Genomic DNA, 19580 nt, shown 5'->3' on the forward strand with positions numbered 1-19580 from the left:
CCACTGCTATATTATGGAATAATCCTTGTAGTCTGTTAGATTAGTTACTAACGGGGTGTTGACTAGAAATTTAAATTATACATGATGGCACATCTGTGGAATCCTGCCTCCCAAGTAATGAGTATTCAGCTAAAATGCCTTTGTTTATGATACAGGAAACATCCTGGCCAGGCCCACCAATGAAAGACTGCAGGATAGAAGAAACTGACACAGCCTCTCAGGAGGCTGACTGGAACCAAGGAATGTTTGATGCCACTCCCTCCTCTTTTATCGTAGTAAAAAAGAAGCCTGGGAGGGGGGTTCATGTTTGGGAACGCATGTAAGAATTAAAGATTTTAAAATTAAAAAAAAAAAAAAAAAGAAGAAGCCTGAATTCTAACTTAAGCAAGATGGTTCCTTGGGACACAAGTCCACCACCTTCTTGGTCTGCTGGCTTTCCAGATAAAGTCACTATTCCTTCCCCAAACAACTCATCTCTGTGTTTATTGACTTACTGTACAGCAATGAGCTTGGACTTGATAACACTGACTGTGCCACAGCCTTCACTTTGTTGTTGTTCTTGCTCTGTGTCTCTGCAGTGGGAGTGCAAGTGTGGTGACTGTTGTTCTCACCTATCCCACAGCAGAGAACATGGACACACGTGGCATGCTGACACCTGGCGGGGGGGTGCGCAGCTCTGGGAGGTCTGTGGGGGCACTGATCCTCCCCTCCTTCCTTCCTCTATGCTTTGTGTCTGGAAGGAAGAAACCCAGCGGCTGTGACGTGGACAGAACTTCTGGAAGATGCAGCCACTCCTACTCCTGATGGCCTTTCTTTTGCTTCCTGGGCTGGAACATGTGAGAGACTGTCCCCATTCCTGAGGGCAGAACACATCTCACTAAACCTCCTGCAGTCCTGACCCTCTGCTCAGCTCCAATTTCTGAACCAGCTCCTACCCCTAGCAAGACTACAAGTTTGGTGCCACGTAGACACTCAGCAAGGAGGGATGGTGGACTGGAAGAAAGATTTTCACTAAGATCTTTCATGGGTCTCAGACTCTCTCTCACCACCAGGAAAGTGGGTTGTGCATTTGGTGGAGGATGTGAAGCTACAAAACACAAGTTAGCAAAATCCCTCAGTCCAGCCAGGATAGGACAACTCAGACAAACCATCCACAGTACGGGAGTTTTGGTGACCCAGCTTAAGAACCAGAGAAAACTTCTCAGTGCTTCTCACCCTTCACTCCTGCTAGGAGAGAAGTCCAGGGTGTGATTGATCAGAAGCGGCTAGGTGAGATTACCCAAAGCTCTCTAGGTGCCTTGACTCTTCCCCAGACCCCAAGAAGTCCATTTTCTGCCCCACCTCCCCGCCTCTCAGGCGGTCAGCTGCCCCAGGGTCTTTAGCAGTGCCCAGCCCCATTCCTGTAGTCTTGAATCCCATCAATACTATCCCTATCAATCTTGGCCAAAAGCTAGCCATTCACTCGTACAGCCAAAAAAAAAGAAAAATCAGATCCTGGGATGCATTAGGCTCAAGGACATGAGGATTTTACAAAATCCACCTCTATAAGCTCCTAGTGCAAGCTCACATTAATTTCACAATATTCCTGAGAAAGCTCCCAGAAGCCCTGCACTCATGTCATTGAGAAGCCCAAGACACAGTGTCACTCCCCCAGGGCTGTCTGTCACCTCAATTTCCCCTCAGCTGTAGCCCTGCCCTGAAGTCGCCAGCCTGTCACAGCTCCTGGGCTGTATCTCCTGTGACTCCACGCTCCTCATACCTCTACTCTGTTCTCTGTGCAGCTCAATCAGCATCACCCTGGGGGCCCAGAGCATCAAGAAGCAGGAGAGGGTGCAGCAGGGTCAAGTGCTTTTTCTTTCCAAGTAGAATGACGTGCCTTATAAGACACCAGAGTGCCATTTATTGTCCTAGCACCACTTATTGAGGAGGGGAAAAAAGTAGTCTTTTCCTCATTCTCTGACATGGAACCTCCGTCATAAACCATGTTTGATATATGTATCGTTCCTTAATCACTAAGTCATGTCTGACTTTTGAGACCCCATGGGCTGTAGCCCACTGGGCTCCTCTATGGGATTTCCCAGGCAAGAATACTGTAGTGGGTGCCATTTCCTTCTCCATGGGATCTTCCCAACCCAGGGACTGAACCTGGGTCTTCTGCATTATTTGGTGGATTCCTTACTGTTGAGGCACCTGGGTAGCCCTTGATGTGTGTGTATCATTGTCCCAACATGTGTGGGGTCTCTTTTCCTTGTCCATTAGTCCATATCCCTGTGCTCCATCAGTGCCTCACCATCCTCAATACTATGACCTCATTTGCTAAAGCAAGACCTGCCATCTTGTTCTCATTCTTTAGGACGACTTGGCTATTTTTGGTCATGGGTTTTTCCACATTTATTTTCCATGTCTATTTAGAACCAAGTAAGTTCTATGAAATACCTCTTGGGTGCAGTGAATCTATAGACCACTTTTTGGAGAAATGACATTTAAAAAATATTTTCTCTTCCAAACATGAACATGGAATATCTTTCTGTTTAAATCTTCTAAGTGTCTCTTAATAAAGTTTTATAATTTTCACCATATCTTTTCTTTAGGTTTATATTTACTTATCTGACAATTTTCATGCTTTAAAACTTTTTCTCAAATTTCAGTTTCTGACAGTACTATTGTGTATATAGAATATGACTAAGATTTAAATTAATTCTGTGCCTGGAAAATTTGTCAAACTCTCTTATTAATCATAGTAATTGATCGGCAGATTCTTGGGTTTTCTCAATGTATACTATATCTCAAATATTCAGTTTTATTTCCTCTTTTCCTGTCCATATTTCTATAAATAGAAGCTTTCCTTCTATTTCCTGCTTAACTGTACTGGCTAAAATCTCTAGTATAATGTTGGAGAGAAATGATGTTTATGGCTATCTGTGTGAACTTGTTTTGCCCTCAAATGGAAGAACATTCAACACTTCATCATTAAGTATAATGATTGGTATGGGATTTTTGCAGAGAACTTTTATTAGAATAAAGAGTCTCTTTATTGTTCTTATTTTGCTAAGAATCTTTTAAAATAATTAATGATGAATTTTAGCACATGCCTTTTCCCCCTTCAGTTGAATTATCATATGGTGTTTCTTCTTTCATCAATCAACATGTTGTTATAGCAATTGTGTGTGTGTGTGTGTGTGTTTGAAGACTTCATCTACAATTTTATTAATCATACACACACCAGAATGATAATCAAGAAACAGCAACAGGTGTGGGAAGGGAGGAAACATATACAGTAATTGTGTATTGAATGAAAAGCAACTCATCCTCAGTTCAGTCAGTCAGTTCAGTCGCTCAGTTGTGTCCGACTCTTTGCAACCCCTGGATCACGGCACCCGAGGCCTCCCTGTTCATCACCAGTTCCCGGAGTTCAATTAAACTCATGTCCATCGATTTGGTGATGCCATCCAGCCATCTCATCCTCTGCCGTCCCCTTTTCCTCCTGCCCCCAATCCCTCCCAGCATCAGTCTTTTCCAATGAGTTAGCTCTTCGCATGAGGTGGCCTAAGTATTGGAGTTTCAGCTTTAGCATCAGTCCTTCCAATGAACACCCAGGACTCATCTCCTTTAGGATGGACTGGTTGGATCTCCTTGCAGTCCAAGGGGCTCTCAAGAGTCTTCTCCAACACCACAGTTCAAAAGCATCAGTTCTTTGGCTCTCAGCTTTCTTTACAGTCCAACTCTCGCATCCATATATGACCACTGGAAAAACCATAGCCTGGACTAGGCCAACCTTTGTTGGCAAAGTAATGTCTCTGCTTTTGAATATAGTATCTAGGTTGGTCATAATTTTTCTTCCAAGGAGTAAGCGTCTTTTAATTGCATGGCTGCAATCACTCATCCTCAGAAAAACCCAAATTTGAAATGATCTAATATTTTTGCTTATTGATCAATTTGACTTACATCAATACTGGAATAACATTAGCCCATAATGTTCCTCTCCTATATTGTCATCACTGGGTTTGGCATCTAGGTTTTGCTAGTCTCATAAAGGAGATGTTTAGCATCTCCTTGCCAGCAGAAATTGCTTATCATCCTTGGAACTTTTTTTCACAGATTTCCAGTGAATCCCTGTGAGCCTGGGGCTGTCCTTGATGGACTATTTTTGAAAACTGAAACAAATTATTTAACATTTATGGGAAAATTCAAACTTCTTGAGTATGTTTCATTAAGTTACTAAGGATTTGTCAGTTTCATGTGTTGCTGTTCAGTCGATCAGCCGTGTCTGACTCGTAATCCTATGGAATGCCACCCACCAGACTCCTCTGTCTATGGAATTTTCCATACAAGAACACTGGAGTGGTTTGTCATTTCTTTCTCCAGGGGATCTTCTTTACCCAGGGATTGAACCCATGTCTCTCTCTTTTTTATTCGAACCTATGTCTTTTGTGTCTCCTGCATTGGAAAGCAGATACTTTACCATTTATTTACAAAATTACTGGCTTCCCAGTGACCTAGAAGTTAATATATATATATATATATCTCCCAGATAAAAATTCTTTCTTAGTTCTCCCACCATGTGGCTGTACTTTTCACTATCTCAATAGTGTCTTTGGTAATCAGAATTTTTGATTCTGATGTGCACCCCCAAAATTTTTAATGTAGATCAACTCATCCATTATTTTTGATGGTTCAGTTCAGTTCAGTTCAGTCGCTCAGTTGTGTCCGACTCTTTGTGAGTTAGTGCTTCTTATATCTGTATAAAATTGCTTTTACAGTGATGCGTGTATAAAGAAATTCTCCTATATTCAAAGGTTTAATTTTTTACCTTGCAATTAATTAACTTGAGGCATAGTCTTGAATGGTCAAGTTTCATCTTTATTCTGTATACCTAAAAAATTTTACTATAAATTAATTTCATCATTATTAATCATTTTGATATTCTTTGTTTTCATTATGATTTTGCTCACGGTTTCCAGTTGACCCTTGAACAGCATAGGAGATAAGGGGCACTGATGCTTCACCTGGTAGAAAATCCAGGTATAACTAACCTATAGTTGGCCCTCATGTTCTGTGGTTTTGGAACCAATCATGGATAGCTCAGTAGTCTATTATGTACTATTGAAAAAAATCAGTGTATAAGTAGACCTGTTCAGTTCAAACCCCTGTTGTTCAAGGAACCACTGTATTTAGCAGTCTATTCCCTTACTTTTTAAGATATAAGGATTTCCTGCTCATATTCCTGTTATGAAATTCTAGTTTAAACTCATTGTGGCATATTAAATATGATATATCATTTAAATCCTTTAAACACTTTTGAGACCTAATCTATGGCTTAATCTATGGTCAACATCTGTATGTACTTTTCAAGTGTGTAATCTGCTTTTGTTGGGTAAGATGTTCACTATGTATTTATTTTTTCATTAGCTATTCATAACTTCTATATCATTGAAGTGAAATGAAAGTGACAGTTGCTCAGTCATGTCTGACTCTTTGTGACACCATGGACTATACAGTCCATGGAATTCTCCAGGCCAGAATACTGAAGTGGATAGCCTTTCCCTCCTCAAGGGGCTCCCAACCCAGAGATTCAACCCAGCTCTCCCTCATTGCAAGCAGATCTTTTCCAGCTGAACTGCAAGGGAAGCCCATTACTAATCTATATCATTACTAATCAAATTATAGGATAAGTTTTAAAATCTTCGCAAATGATATGAAGATGTTTCTTCCTGGGGAGCATCCACTCACTGCTGCTGTTGAAAATTCAGCCTTTGACCTGCCATTCATTTGAAAGTGTTTAATCTGTTTATCTTAATCTGCTGCTGCTGCTGCTAAGTCACTTCAGCTGTGTCCAACTCTGTGCGACCCCATAGATGGCAGCCCACCAGGCTCCCCTATCTCTGGGATTCTCTAGGCAAGAATAATGGAGTGGGTTGCCATTTCCTTCTCCAATGCATGAAAGTGAAAAGTGAAAGTGAAGTTGCTCGGTCATGTCCGACTCTTTGCGACCCCATGGACTGCAGCCTACCAGGCTCCTCTGTCCATGGGATTTTCCAGGCAAGAGTACTGGAGAGGGGTGCCATTGCCTTCTCCCTATCTTAATCTGCTGCTGCTGCGGTGTCACTTCCGTCATGCCCGACTCTGTGCGACCCCATAGATGGCAGCCCACCAGGCTCCTCCGTCCCTGGAATTCTCCAGCAAGAACACTGGAATGGCCATTTCCTTCTCCAATGCATGAAAGCGAAAAGTGAAAGTGAAGTCGTTCAGTCCTGTCGGACTCTTCACGACCCCATGGACTGCAGCCTACCAGGCTCCTCCGTCCATGGCATTTTCCAGGCAAGAGTACTGGAGTGGGGTGCCATTTTCTTCTCCGTATCTTAATCTACTTGCCCTTAAATTTTTTGCCAATTCTTTATAATATTGATTTCTAAGTATCAATTTCTTTTTTTGTATTCTGGTTAAGATTTATTTATCTTTTTCTAACCTCTAACTGCATTTTTGTCAGCTTAAAAAATAATCTCAGCTAATATGTCATTATATATTACTTTTTTCCCTTTGCTTTCTTGATTTTCTCCTAATTCAACATATGTTCAACCTCCTAATTCTATTTTCTATATTTTAATCTTTATGCCTGTCTGTGCTCCATTCTGGACAATTCTTTCTGAGCTCTTTCAGGTTAGTTATTCTCTTCCCCATCTTTGTCTAATATGTCATTAACTTTATTCACTGTGACTTTGACTTTGTCTTTTTCATATTTTTTGCTTTTAGAAGTTGTATTTAGCTCTTTTTCAGATGTTGTGTAATTTTTTAAGATTGATATTCATTGGAGTGTGTTTAAAGCTAGCTTTTATTTCAGCCAATTGTTTTGCAATCTGTATTTTATTTTGCTAATAACATTATCCCAATAATTAAAGTTTTTTTCTCTATTATTCTCTATTGTTTCTTAGTCATGGTATCCTGTATTTGTTTGCTTGTTCATCTTTTCATATTTGACTATATACTTATTACATTTGAAAAACAATATATAGGTGTAATTCAAACACTGAAATTAAGTGAATTTCCTCTACATTTGTATTTGATTTTGCCAGGTACTTTGGGAAACAGTCTGTAACCACATTAATGGAAGGAAGCTCAAGGTAGTAGAGGCTGTGAAAATCTAGATAATGCCATCTTTCATGCTATTACATGCAAGGAATAGCCCATTAACTCTTTTTTTGTTACTTTGAGTGTGTAGACTTTTAATTCCCAGCTTATCATGGTGGGGGTCCTGATTAGACTGCTTGTGAGGGTCTCGGTCTTTAATTCTACACCCCTCACATTATATGCTCATTAACACAGAAGTTTGAAAAACAAAAACAGAAGTTCAAATTTTGTGGGTTCAGAAAATTTACACAGAATGATAATAATTATCTAACTGGACGCTTGTTATTCCTTCAGTTGTGGCCTGAGTCACATCTGCATTGGCAGTTCTTCAAGGCTTTTCAGGTTTTTAGACATTTTAAACAGGTTTGTTTTAGTAGTTTTTGAAGGAAAGATTGGCATAAAACGCTAGTCACTGTGAATGAAATCCCCTATGTACATCTTCATTCAGATGCTTATATATATTTGACTCCCATTTGTCTTTCCTTTTTTAAAAAAATTACGTTAAAGTTTCTAAAATAAAATGAGGTGCTGAAAAAATGTAAGTAACAATGATTTTCAATTACCCAAATGCTAAGGCACTAATAAAGCTGTTATTCTAATTTTTACTTTTTCCCTCCTGTTTTCTGCATATTACTTTTTAGATGCATAAAGAAATTTCAAGAGGTTGCAAGCATAAACCAAGCATTAGAGAAAGGATTAAGTTCTTTGCAGCTTTGAGAATAAGTGATAACCTACAGGTATTTATATATGCAGAGAAGAACTTTAACTTTCATAAGATTTTCAAGTGGTCTTAAAACAACCCACAAAAGGTTGAGAATTGTATTAGAATTCAATTCTGACATTTTTGCAAAACTTAACCATTCTGTAGTGCTTTCTGAGGCAACACAGTCTCCCAAGTATTTTAAGGGTGTCTGGCAGCCCCTGTTACTCTACAGAACTCTCCCATCCTTTTCTCTCAGTGATGAATGTCCATGTCTTCGTGTGTCGCAGGGAGCATAGCAGTGAGCTGCCTCCTTCTTAGGCACCAGCACCTGTGGAGCAGAGATGGGTTTAGGTTGGTGGGTCTATCATGGATGAATAGGATCTGAGGTGTTTCTCCACAGGGTCTGATGGCTGTCAACAAAATCAAGTCACTGGGCTTTTTCTGCAGGCAGAGAAGCTTCTGGGACACTAAAACATTCACCTCAGTAGGAAGCAGAAAAACAGAAGCCGTCCCCAGTGTCGTGATGCACTGAGAGTTTGTTGGGGGCTCAAGTGACCTGAGAGGGAAATGGTCAGTGCAGGCCTCATTCTTCCCTTTCCTTTCCCTGGCAGCGCCCTCCACCCGCCCAGAAACAGAGCTACTCAGAGTGCCTGACAACTTCTAGAAAGATGTGGGAGCAGCCAGGGCCTGGGTGGGGCTCAGGACCAGGGGGCGAAGACATGCAGGTTCCATTCCCTGAGGGAGAAGGAGGAAGCAGACAGGTCCCAGCCTTGATGCTTGTGAGGACATTATTGAATTTGGTGGGTTTGGGGTTCTGGCACACCCAGCCCCCACCTGGTGCCCTGGGTTCCCATTTCTGTGGCCGGCACTGACTCAGCAGCTGTGTGGGCTATTGCACTGAAGGCTTCGGTTACTGCCTTCCCCCAGGTCCCTGGCAGTTGGTGGGCAAGCCTCTTGGGAAGCTCTGGGTGATGAAACTTATCACGGCAGCAGGAGAATGGGACTGTGAATTCTCGAGCCCCCACCTCCCACCTTCACCTTTCCTTCCTCTCCCAGGGGCTCAAAATCTGGCAGGAGGAAGTAGGGGCAGCAACTGACTGGGCATCCTCGCCTGGAAGATGCGGCCGCTCCTGCTCCTCATGGCCTTTCTCCTGTCCCGAAAGGCTCAGGCAGGTAAGTGACCATTCCCACCCTCAGGGGCCCAACTCTACCCAATAGACTCTGAAGGAAGACTGCCCAGATACTTGCTAGCCCTGTATCACTGGGCAGCTTGCATGAGTCCACAGTTTCCAGCTTCAGATTCTGAGGGCAGGAATTATATCATGCCTACCTGGAGAGTCATCATGAGAGTTAAGTGATGTAGTGTACATAAAGCTGTCAGAACCACCCTGGTTATATCACCTGCTATATAAATGTGCTCTCTGAACTCAGTTGCAGCCCCTGTGTCAGAGCCTAGGGGATCAAGATACAGCAACAGTGGGCCTATCAGCCCATCTCTAGATCCTTAAATTCATGAGCCAGACTTCTTAGGGATCTGGAAAGTTCCCCGAGGAATAAAGTGCCACTGAACTTCAGGGAGAGGCGGCACCAAAGGGCTCTGGGTGCGCCATCCCCACAGTAGAGAAACCCTCCTGTGAGGGAGGCCACAGCTGGCTCCACCTTCCGGGCAGGTGGGAGGGTGCTGAGGCTGGATGGAGAGCCAGCGGCACTTTCTGCAGGATCCTGGCACCTCCCCCAGTTCTGTGCCCTGCAGACCCCATTCTCACCAACCTCCAGCTCACCCTGCCCCTGCTCATCTCTCCTGCTCCCCAACTTCCAGTCTTTCTGGAGCCACCAAGCTGATGTCCACACACCTGCCAGTACAGAGATAATCCTAGTGCCTCCTTCCAGGGCAGATCATCGGGGGCCGAGAGGCCAGGCCCCATTCCCGCCCCTACATGGCATTTCTTCAGATCCAAACTCCAGTAGGTCGGAAAGCTTGTGGGGGGTTCCTGGTGCGTGAAGACTTCGTGATGACAGCAGCTCACTGCTTGGGAAGGTGAGGACTTAAGGGACTTCTGGGCACCAGCAAAGCAGGTCCAGAAGAGTTCATGAGAGAAGTCACTGAAAGCAGGGTTCTAGATTGAATGGGTGAAAAAAAAAAAAAGACCATGTAGAGCCTGGGGGACAAGTAGCAGGCCAGCGTGAATGGGGGAGGACCTGATCAAAAAGAATAAGACGAGGTGATGAAATGTATGCACTGGGGCTCAAATTATGACTTCAAGGTATCTTTGCAACCTCTTGTTGTGGAGGCAAAATTCAAAATCACTATGTCCTCCACCACCTCCAGCTCAAGGCTGGGGTGACCTAGGGCACAAAGTTCGGTCCCAGAGCCCTCCTGTCTCTCAGTTCCCTTGGTTGAGGTCTGGCAACCCTGGGTAGTCACTTGACTTGTATTGTGGACCACAGTTCCTATGGTTCAAACCTTACCTCTAGGCTCTTTCCTTTGCAGCCAAATAAATGTCATCCTGGGGGCTCATAACATCAGGACTTTGGAAAGCACCCAGCAGCACATCCCTGTGCTCAGATCCATCCCCCACCCCGGACACACTCAGCAGAACAAGAGGAATGACATCATGTTACTGCAGGTACCCACCCTCTGGTTCTTCAGCTGGGCAGCTTGTTCCCAGCCTGGGGGGCTTCCTGTGTCCTGGAATCAGGGAGGCGGGGAAGCTGGGCATACTCCCAGGGCAGTGGGGGGCACGGGGTGAGCATAGAATAGACAGTCCCTGAGTGCCTGCACACTTCTTGTCAGCTGGCGAACAGAGTCCAGCGTAATCGATTTGTGAGGCCGGTGCCTCTGCCTCAGACTCGAAACAGGCTGAGACCTGGGACCCAGTGCACCGTGGCCGGCTGGGGCCTGACTGGCCTGAACACGAGAACAGACACGCTCCAGTGTGTGCAGCTGAGGGTGCAGAGGGATAGGGTGTGCAGCAGACGCTTCATGTTATACAATGGCCGGACACAGATTTGTGTGGGGGACCCGAGACAGAGGAAGTCTGCCTTTCAGGTAAGATCACGGCATCTGCCAACACTGACGGGGGACCCTGGGCAGACTGGGCAGTGGGACGGACCACGTTCCCATGGCTACAGTCCGGGGCCTAGATCAGAGGGATGTGAGGGGGCGCTTTTCCCCATCCATCCAGTCTCTGGGGCACTAGGAGAAGTACCAGACACACAGAATGTTTACGTGCAGTGTTTTCCTGGGGCCGGTGAGGTACCGTGACCTGGGCTGGGCTGGAGAAGTAACCACAGTCAGGGCTGAAGCCCAGCGATGGGAAAATTCAGAAGCTTTTCTTCTGCACCCCACCACCCTCCCATCTCACACACAGCCAGCCCTGGAAAGAGCTCCCCTCAACCCCCGTCTTCTCTGAGGGTTGGGAGAGGGCAACAGGGGTGGGGAGGCCTGGAAAATAGTGTCCCTTCCCTCCTCTGCCTGTAGGGGGACTCCGGTGGCCCCCTCGTGTGTAGCAACGTGGCCCAGGGCATTGTCTCCTATGGAGACAGGGTGGGGACCCCTCCAGCAGTCTTCACCAGAATTTCCAGCTTCCTGCCCTGGATAAGGAGAACAATGAGACGCTTCCAAGAGTGGACACCAGAGTGACATCCCACGAGACTGACTCTCCTTCTCTGGGGCAGAGCCCAGCTCCAGGGCAGTTCCCAGAGCCTTAATAAACATCCTCGTCTAGAGTGGCAATAACTGATTTCTAATGTGTTCATTAAACATTATTTGTGCACAACAAAGTGTGCCAGGAGTGAGGGTGAGCTTTGTCGAGGAAGATGGGGTCTCTTTCCCAGGACAAGTGAATCCCTATTCCCACTGTCCTGGGGTCAGCAGGAGCTTCTTCCCTCCTCCAAGCCATCCATTTCTCTGTGTTCCCTCTACCCACAGCTGGGAGAGGGATGGAGGGACCTACCTCTTCCCAGCATAAGTTTCCTTGCTCTCCACCCTACCAGAGATGCCCCCTTAGGTACCTGAGAACCACATGCCATTGGCCTGGGTAGGACATAAAAAACAAAGGAACAATTGAAATTCCATACGAGGCTCAATTTAAGAATAAATGTGGCAGTGTAAATCACTGGAAAATAATGAATTTTTAATAGATTGCAATGAAACAAATATCTATTCCCCAAATATCATTTGGGGAAAAAAGGTAAAATCAGGTCTGCATCTCATCATAAACCTAAATAACACTCAAATGGGATCAAAGATCTAAATGAAAATATCAACCATAGGAAAAATAGAAGAAAAAAAAATTGCTTTCTTAAAAATATCTAACAAGCACCCATATCAAAGCTGTGCTATTCACAATGGCCAAGAGATGGGAGCAACCCAAGTGTCAACGGACAGTCTTTCTCTGAAACCCTTTTCCACACCAACCCACTGTGCTATGGACCAATGTTCTCATTTTCCATGTGATGAGGGTCTCCTTCTGGGTTTTTACTCCACAATTATACAAAACTCTACATAATATGTTGGCTGGGGAAACAGTGGAAACAGTGTCAGACTTTATTTTTTTGGGCTCCAAAATCTCTGCAGATGGTGACTGCAGCCATGAAATTAAAAGATGCTTACTCCTTGGAAGAAAAGTTATGACCAACCTAGATAGCATATTCAAAAGCAGAGACATTACTTTGCCGGCTAAGGTCCGTCTAGTCAAGGCTATGGTTTTTCCAGTAGTCGGGTATGGATGTGAGAGTTGGACTGTGAAGAAGGCTGAGCACCAAAGAATTGATGCTTTTGAACTGTGGTGTTGGAGAAGACTCTTGAGAGTCCCTTGGACTGCAAGGAGATCCAACCAGTCCATCCTAAAGGAGATCAGCCCTGGGATTTCTTTGGAAGGAATGATGCTAAAGCTGAAACTCCAGTACTTTGGCCACCTGATGCGGAGAGTTGACTCATTGGAAAAGACTCTGATGCTGGGAGGGATTGGGGGCAGGAGGAGAAGGGGATGACAGAGGATGAAATGGCTGGATGGCATCACTGACTCGATGGACGTGAGTCTGAGTGAATTCTGAGAGTTGGTGATGGACAGGGAGGCCTGGCGTGCTGTGATTAATGGGGTTGCAAAGAGTTGGACATGACTGAGCGACTGAACTGAACTGAATACATCAATATTATATTCAAATAATAGATTTCTGAAGTCACATAGTTTAAAATCATGTTTTAACACTTTAGGGTAACTATAAAGAATCCGCTGGAGGTTATTCTATATTCATCAAAATGTTAACTGGGTTTCCCTGATGCTCTAGTGGTTAAGAGTCTGCCTGCCAATGCAGGGAACAATGGTTCGATCCTTGGTCTGGGAAGATCCCACATGGCGTAGAGCAACTAAGTCTGTGCACCTCAGCTGCTGAAGCCGACATACTTAGAATCCATGCTCTACAAGAGAAGCCACCACAATGAGATGCCTGTGCACTGCAACAAAGAGTAGCCCCCACTCGCCACAACTAGAGAAAGCCCGCTCATGACAACAGAGAGCCAGTGCAGCCAAAAATAAACAAATAAATCTTTAAAAAATGTTAATTACTCCTTACCATGTGACATTTCCCACCTTATTTTTGCACTTTCCATAATCTTGAGTAATCACTGAACACACATCAAATCCAGCTGATATATACAAAAATGCTTCGGTAAATTCGATCATCTTTTTATAGATATATCTTGCCAGAAGGTCATTTGCCTAATATTCAGTGTGAGTCATTCATCAACAAAGTTTTAATCAGTGATACATCTTTGAAAGTAATCAGTCATTTTTTCCCTTTATTTGCTACCACCCACCCATAGGAATTATGTCTTGCTTGTATGTTCTAGAGGAAAACAATCTCATTATTAAATATTTGCATTGCCAGGTGGAAAGAATACTTGACGGCGGAAGTGGGAGGAAAGAGCGGTGGAAGAACCCCTATACGCCCTTCCTAAACTCTGTGACATTTATTTTGAGCCCCAGAGCACCACCCAAGTCAAGATTCAGTTCCCAGGAAACTTCTAGTGCAGACTCATCTCCCTACCTAAGGATCTTCCAGCTATTGAGCCCTTTCAAGGCAGCTGCCTGCCTTTAGCAGCCCTGCAGGAAAGGTTTCTACAGACCTCACCATGCTCACCTCCAGAGGACAGTTCTCTTCTTGACCATCCCAAAAGTCAAGTCCACTACCTCTCACAGCTTAGCACCCTCCTCCATTAAGTAAATCTCAGCAGCAGAGGTTTGGCAGGGGTCCAAAGTTTACTTAAGGAAAATATTCCTTGTTGTGTTCTCCACAGGCACTGGACTCTGATCTCCCAAGTACTAGCCAGCCCTCTCTCAATCAGAAGGTATTGTTCTTCTATTTTCTCCTGGTCCCGCTGGCCACAGGACCATTCAGCCTGCTGCTCTCAGATCTATCTGGATCCCGTGGCTTGGTCTAGGTCATCCCATCTTTTTCTCTGAAATGAAGTCTGTCTCCCTGGGGCTTTCTAGTCATCCATACGTCTCAGTGATATATGTCAGTGTTTGATATAAGTCAGTGTTTGACTAACTTGAGTTTAGTTGGAATCTCTGTGTTACTGTGACTTATCAAGTTATTTAAACCCTGTGAGAGTTCCTTTTTCATCTCTGGATTAAGGGATCCCCAAAGAATTCTGAGGATAAAATGACACAGTATGTTACAAATTCCTTCCAAAGTACCTGGTGTGTAAAAAGATTTCAATAAATATTAAGCATCACTTCTCTCTTTTTTTTTTTTTATTTCTTATGTCCCAGCTCTGGAGCCACAGGAAGAACTTCACCTCAGGCAGCCTGGCAGTCCTTAATCTAGGGGAGCTGTCCTGTCTAGCGCCCTGTCAGTGTAACTCTCTTCTCCTGAAAAAAATAACACCTCCAGCTCGTCATCTATTCTCCTAAAGATATTCTGGAGTCCATTAACCTCTGAGGATCCTCTCTTGTGGAAATTCTTCTCCAACTCCAAGACTGGTACCTCCTAGACCAAGTCAAAAATTGAGTTTTCTCAGACCTCAGGATCAGGACTAGGGATGTGGTTTCTGGAAGCAATTCCACAAATATTTCCACTGCGTCCCCCATTCTTCTCAATACGTGCTGCTGCTGCTAAGTCACTTCAGTCGTGTCTGACTCTGTGCAATCCCATAGATGGCAGCCCACCAGGCTCCTCCATCTCTGGGATTCTCCAGGCAAGAATACTGGAGTGGGTTGCCATTTCCTTCTCCAATGCATGAAAGTGAAAAGTGAAAGTGAAGTCGCTCAGTAGTGTCCAACTCCTAGTGACCCCATGGACTGCAGCCTACCAGGCTCTTCTGTCCATGGGATTTGCCAGGCAGGAGTGCTGGAGTGGGCTGCCATTGCCTTCTCCATCTCAATACGTGAGGTTTGTAGAAAGACAAGAGAAGGGATGCCCAGGTGGGAGCAGTCACTTTGAACTGGGGCTATTTGCTTGAAAACAAGAACAGATGCCCTCATCAGGCTTCGGATATCTTTTAGCTGTCCCAGATGAGCGAGGATATTTGCTTCTCACCTCTTTCTTTAGCTTACAAAATGGCCCAGAGTTTGGAGAGCGAGGCCTCTCTAGCCTACCTGTACACACGCAGGGAAAGACAGGAGGAACCTTGGCTTCAACCTGGCTGTCAGGGGCAGGATGGCGTCAGGCAGGCTTGTTTGTGATGGCTTGTTCCCTCCCCAGCTCGCTTTTCCTCCCTTTTCTCTTACAGTCTGTTGGCCCAGGTTTTGCCTGCTACCTATTAAGGTGTAAGTGATAAACGAGGTACAAGCCTGACAACGTGATCATGCTCAAGGCTCTTGCATTTATCTAAGAATCTCTTGCAAATTCATGAGATACAAAGTAGAATGGTGATCCCCAGGGGCTGGGGGGAAGGGGTAATGGCGGATTACTACTTAATGGGTTAAGAGTTTCAGTTTGGGAAGGTGAGAATTCTTTTAAGATGGATAATAGTGGAGGTTGCACGATGATGTTCATGTACTTAATGCCACTGAACTGCACACTTGAAACTGGTTAATAGGTGAACTTTCTATTATGTATATTTTACTACAATTTAAAAAGTAATTTAAAGAAATAATTTCTTGCAACTCTTCTTAAAAAGTTCTAATAGTAGAAGACGTTATTTGGAGAAAGTGGGCAGCTACCACTTCTGCACACAGATAGCATTGTTGGAGTTTTCCCTTAAGAGAACTCTGGTTTCTAGATCAAGGAGAAGAGGCCGCGTGTCTGAATAATGTCATAGACCCAGAAGTAGCTCCACCCCAGCATTTTTCATGTGTGAGCATAACACAGAAGGAGAAACTGTAGGAGAGAATGAGCCAGAGGTGCTATCTGAAGAGAGGGCTGGGCTGGAAATAGAATGATGAGATCTAGGATAGAAAGAAAGGAGGAGTGGGGGAAATCTCGCCCATTCTTCTATGATGTTGATACTCTCTCCTACTTGTAGTTCACTGAGTTTCTCGGTTTTGAACGTTGATACTTCACAGTTTTTCATCAATATTGTGAAATTTCCAACCATTATTCAAAAATTTTTAACTTTTTCTTTTCTACTGGAGTATGCATGCATGGGCACACTTAGTTGTGTCTCTTTTGCAACCCCATGGACCCAGCTTGCCAGGCTCCTCTGTCCATTTTTAAGGCAAGAATACTGGAATGGGTTGCATTTCCTCCTCCAGGGGATATTCCTAACCCAGGGATCGAACCTGCATCTCCTTCATTGGCAGGCAAGGACTCTTTACCACTGAGCCACCAGGGAAACCCTATATTGAGGTATAGCCAATTAATAATGTGATTTTTTCAGGTGCACAGCTGAGTGACTCAGCCATACCTATACATGTATCCATTCTCTCTCAAACTCCCTCTTTAATTTTTTTTTTTTTTTCTGCTCCTTTCTCTGTCTCTTCTCCTTCTGGGACTCCCTACTTGTAAGTTGCATGAGGTGTTCTACACATCTGATAGCCTATTCATTTTCTTTCTTTCTTTTTTTTTTTTTTTACTTCTGTTCACTGAAAAGTCCTAAAGCAATTCCAGATTTGTTAGTGAGAGACTTCACAGGGGAAGCCAGCTACTCTCCTGGAATAATAGCCAAGCTCGACACAGGTGCCTTCTGCCCTTGGTCCAAGCAGCAGAGCTAGATGTGGGTCAGGTGAGACAGGAGGAGGCGGGGAGAAGGAGAACAGAGAGACAATTGCTGATCAACATTATGTGGATCCACGGGGAGCCCTGGAGAAGGGAGGCTTGAGCCACATGCAGGGTACAAGTGTAGTCCAAGGTGGAGTCCAAATAGCTCAGAGGAAAGCTGTCTGTCAGAAAAATGTGATAGCGCTGCCAAATGCACAGGAAACCAGCTACAGAAATTGTGAAAACGCTCATGGTTCTATGTGACAAGATGCATTAAAATGATAAACACCTGCTTTGGCCTAAAATTATAGTTTATCCTCTTTGATTTTCTATACTTCCCCAAACACCATAAATAATATTTTATAGGTACATTAAAGCCCAATGTGTTTAATAAATTACTACAACATTGCTGAGCATACTTGTGGTTTGCAAACTGGTGGTGGGGAGGAGCGGTAAACCATCAGAGCTAAGAAGCTATGTATCCCCTTTAACAGCCATGTCTGGGGCAGAGAGTGAAAATGAGAAGATATATGTTCCTCCTTGCGGGTAAGGCCTGAGCCAATACATGCAAAGTATCTTAAACATTATGTCCAGTTTGAGATAAGAGTCCAGAAGTCTTCTCATATCTATATTAAATTATAAAAGAACAAATAAAAGTAATTTAAACTGTTTGACTGCATGTATTCTAAGTAGAATCATAGCTTGGAACTTGCCCTTAAGGCTGACAACGCTTAAATACCCATGTGCAGAGAATGGCATGAGCAAATATGCCTGGTTCCTCACCAGGAGCAAGGAGCCTCGGTGGGCAGAATCTTTGCCCACATCATGGTCTTTCCTGGAACCCACATTACCTGGGCCAGGAGGGACAGGAGTGACCCAGAAAAGTTAGAATGAATGACAAAACTTTGTTTATCCTCTTGCTGTTACTACCTGCATGCTTCCCAACTACTTTAATATTGGGATCTTTGAAATCTTTGAAATATCAACAAGTTGAGAACAATACTGGCTTTAGAAGGGCTACCTGGGACTGGACCATAAAATAAATTCAGGTGCATTTGTCTGTCAAACCCATCTTCTCAGACTCTTCTATCCTCTCACTACCTTATCTTCCTGGCACTCTCACTGACACCCCACCTCCACTTCATCTGCAGTCACTGGTCCTCACCCCCATCCCCAGCAGTTTGCAGTTACCTAAAACTACCAAGAAGCTGATGGACAGCTAGGCTCTTTCCTAATGTGTTCTAGGAAAGACTTTTGCTTGGTAATTTTGCATTTATAAAGATAACAACAATAAACATCTTCAGCTATCCAAAAAAAGTGAAGTTCTACAGAGTATAATTGGATAGTTGTATGCTTTTTGATACCTAATGACAAATTCAAGGCATGGTGGGGTCAGATTTATGGTCTTGGAGGATCAAAATTAGAGGAAGGGGACACCATTTCTGATTAATGCCACCAGCACCCCCCCTCCTTTCTCTCTTCAGAAAGTCCATCCAGGACTTTCTCTAGATGAATTTGGTTGTGCTGTCAAGGGCCTAAGAATGCAGCTCCTTCAACACCCTTACCACACAGACTTTTCTGATGAAAGCTCATGTCTTGAGAATCAATAGAACCAGGAGTAAATTGGTGGTGCCTGAGCCTGCCCTTTCAAACTCAGGATTGAAAACACCTGGAAGGAGAACTTGCACGCTGCTTCAGACCTGCTTAGCTTTTCAGAGAAGATGCCGTTGCTCTTGTTCTTACTGGCTGAATCCCTGGGGCTAAAGGAGGTTAATGACTGTGCCTGTCTTCAGTGAAAGTCATGCAGTCATGTCCAACTCTTTGCAACCCCATGGATTATACAGCCCATGGAATTCTCCAAGCCAGAATACTGGAGTAGGTAGCTTTTCCCTTCTAAAGGGGACCTTCCCAACCCAGGGATCGAACCCAGGTCTCCTGAATTGTAGGCAGATTCTTTACCAGCCTAGCCACAAGGGAAGGCCCTCTGTCCTCAGAGGCCTGGCTTATTCCAGCAGCACCACTTCCCCAGTGCCGGCAACACTATCACTATGATGTTCCTCAACTTAGTCCATTCCCAGAAATTTGCTAGATTCCAGATCTGCCGCTGGACATGCAGATTACAGAAAACTACTCCCATGGAGACCTGGTTGGTCTTCTCCCTTTCATAGGTCACACCCTGGCATGTGGAAAGTTATTTACAATTAGGGTGGCACAGGATCCTGGTGGGGAGGGAAAGCTGAGAATGCGTGTTGTAACTTCCCATTCTCCAAAGCTAAGGGTGAGTTGCTTTGTCCCAGGAGCTATCGTCTAGAATAAGAATGAAGGAGCCATCTCACAGTTTCCTAGATGTCACCCTCTCGTTGACCCCGCTCCCCTGAGCCACTCTGCTCCACCAGAGCAGGTATCTAGAACCCAGGCGAGCCTCACAGTGTCAACTCACCACTGATTCCATGGCCCTCATGGGGGCTGGCTTCCACCCAGGCCCCCTCCTCCCATTTCCCCGCCTCACTCTGGTTTCTAATCCTTGCACATGTTCCTCTTTGGCTTGAAAGTTAAATTGCTTAAAAAGATAAATATGTGCTGAAATTCAGATCACATTAGGACC

At 44.4% G+C, this 19580-nt stretch overlaps 1 protein-coding gene across 2 annotated transcripts; it reads left to right on the forward strand.

Annotated features, from left to right (window-relative positions):
* LOC102175113 (cathepsin G-like) lies at positions 783 to 11482 on the forward strand. Of its 2 annotated transcripts, XM_018065944.1 has the most exons (5): positions 8947 to 9001; positions 9719 to 9866; positions 10320 to 10455; positions 10623 to 10877; positions 11310 to 11482. In XM_018065944.1, exons 1-5 carry the CDS (start codon positions 8947 to 8949, stop codon positions 11469 to 11471), a joined length of 756 nt encoding a protein of 251 aa, XP_017921433.1. In that variant the 3' UTR covers positions 11472 to 11482. The 2 variants fall into 2 exon arrangements, with proteins under 2 accessions (XP_017921434.1, XP_017921433.1); XM_018065945.1 differs by lacking the exons at positions 8947 to 9001; positions 10623 to 10877 and adding an exon at positions 783 to 836 and having other exon boundaries at positions 9724 to 9866.

The sequence above is a fragment of the Capra hircus genome, chromosome 21 (genome assembly GCF_001704415.2).
Source record: "Capra hircus breed San Clemente chromosome 21, ASM170441v1, whole genome shotgun sequence".
NCBI classification, from domain to species: Eukaryota; Metazoa; Chordata; class Mammalia; order Artiodactyla; family Bovidae; genus Capra; species Capra hircus.

Excerpts from the sequence above, each read along its gene's own strand:
- LOC102175113 (XM_018065944.1), top strand. The coding sequence starts at position 8,947 with ATGCGGCCGCTCCTGCTCCTCATGGCCTTTCTCCTGTCCCGAAAGGCT. Across the intron at positions 9,867-10,319 it reads GCAGCTCACTGCTTGGGAAG|CCAAATAAATGTCATCCTGG; the intron begins GTGAGGACTTAA and ends TTTCCTTTGCAG. Across the intron at positions 10,456-10,622 it reads ATGACATCATGTTACTGCAG|CTGGCGAACAGAGTCCAGCG; the intron begins GTACCCACCCTC and ends ACTTCTTGTCAG.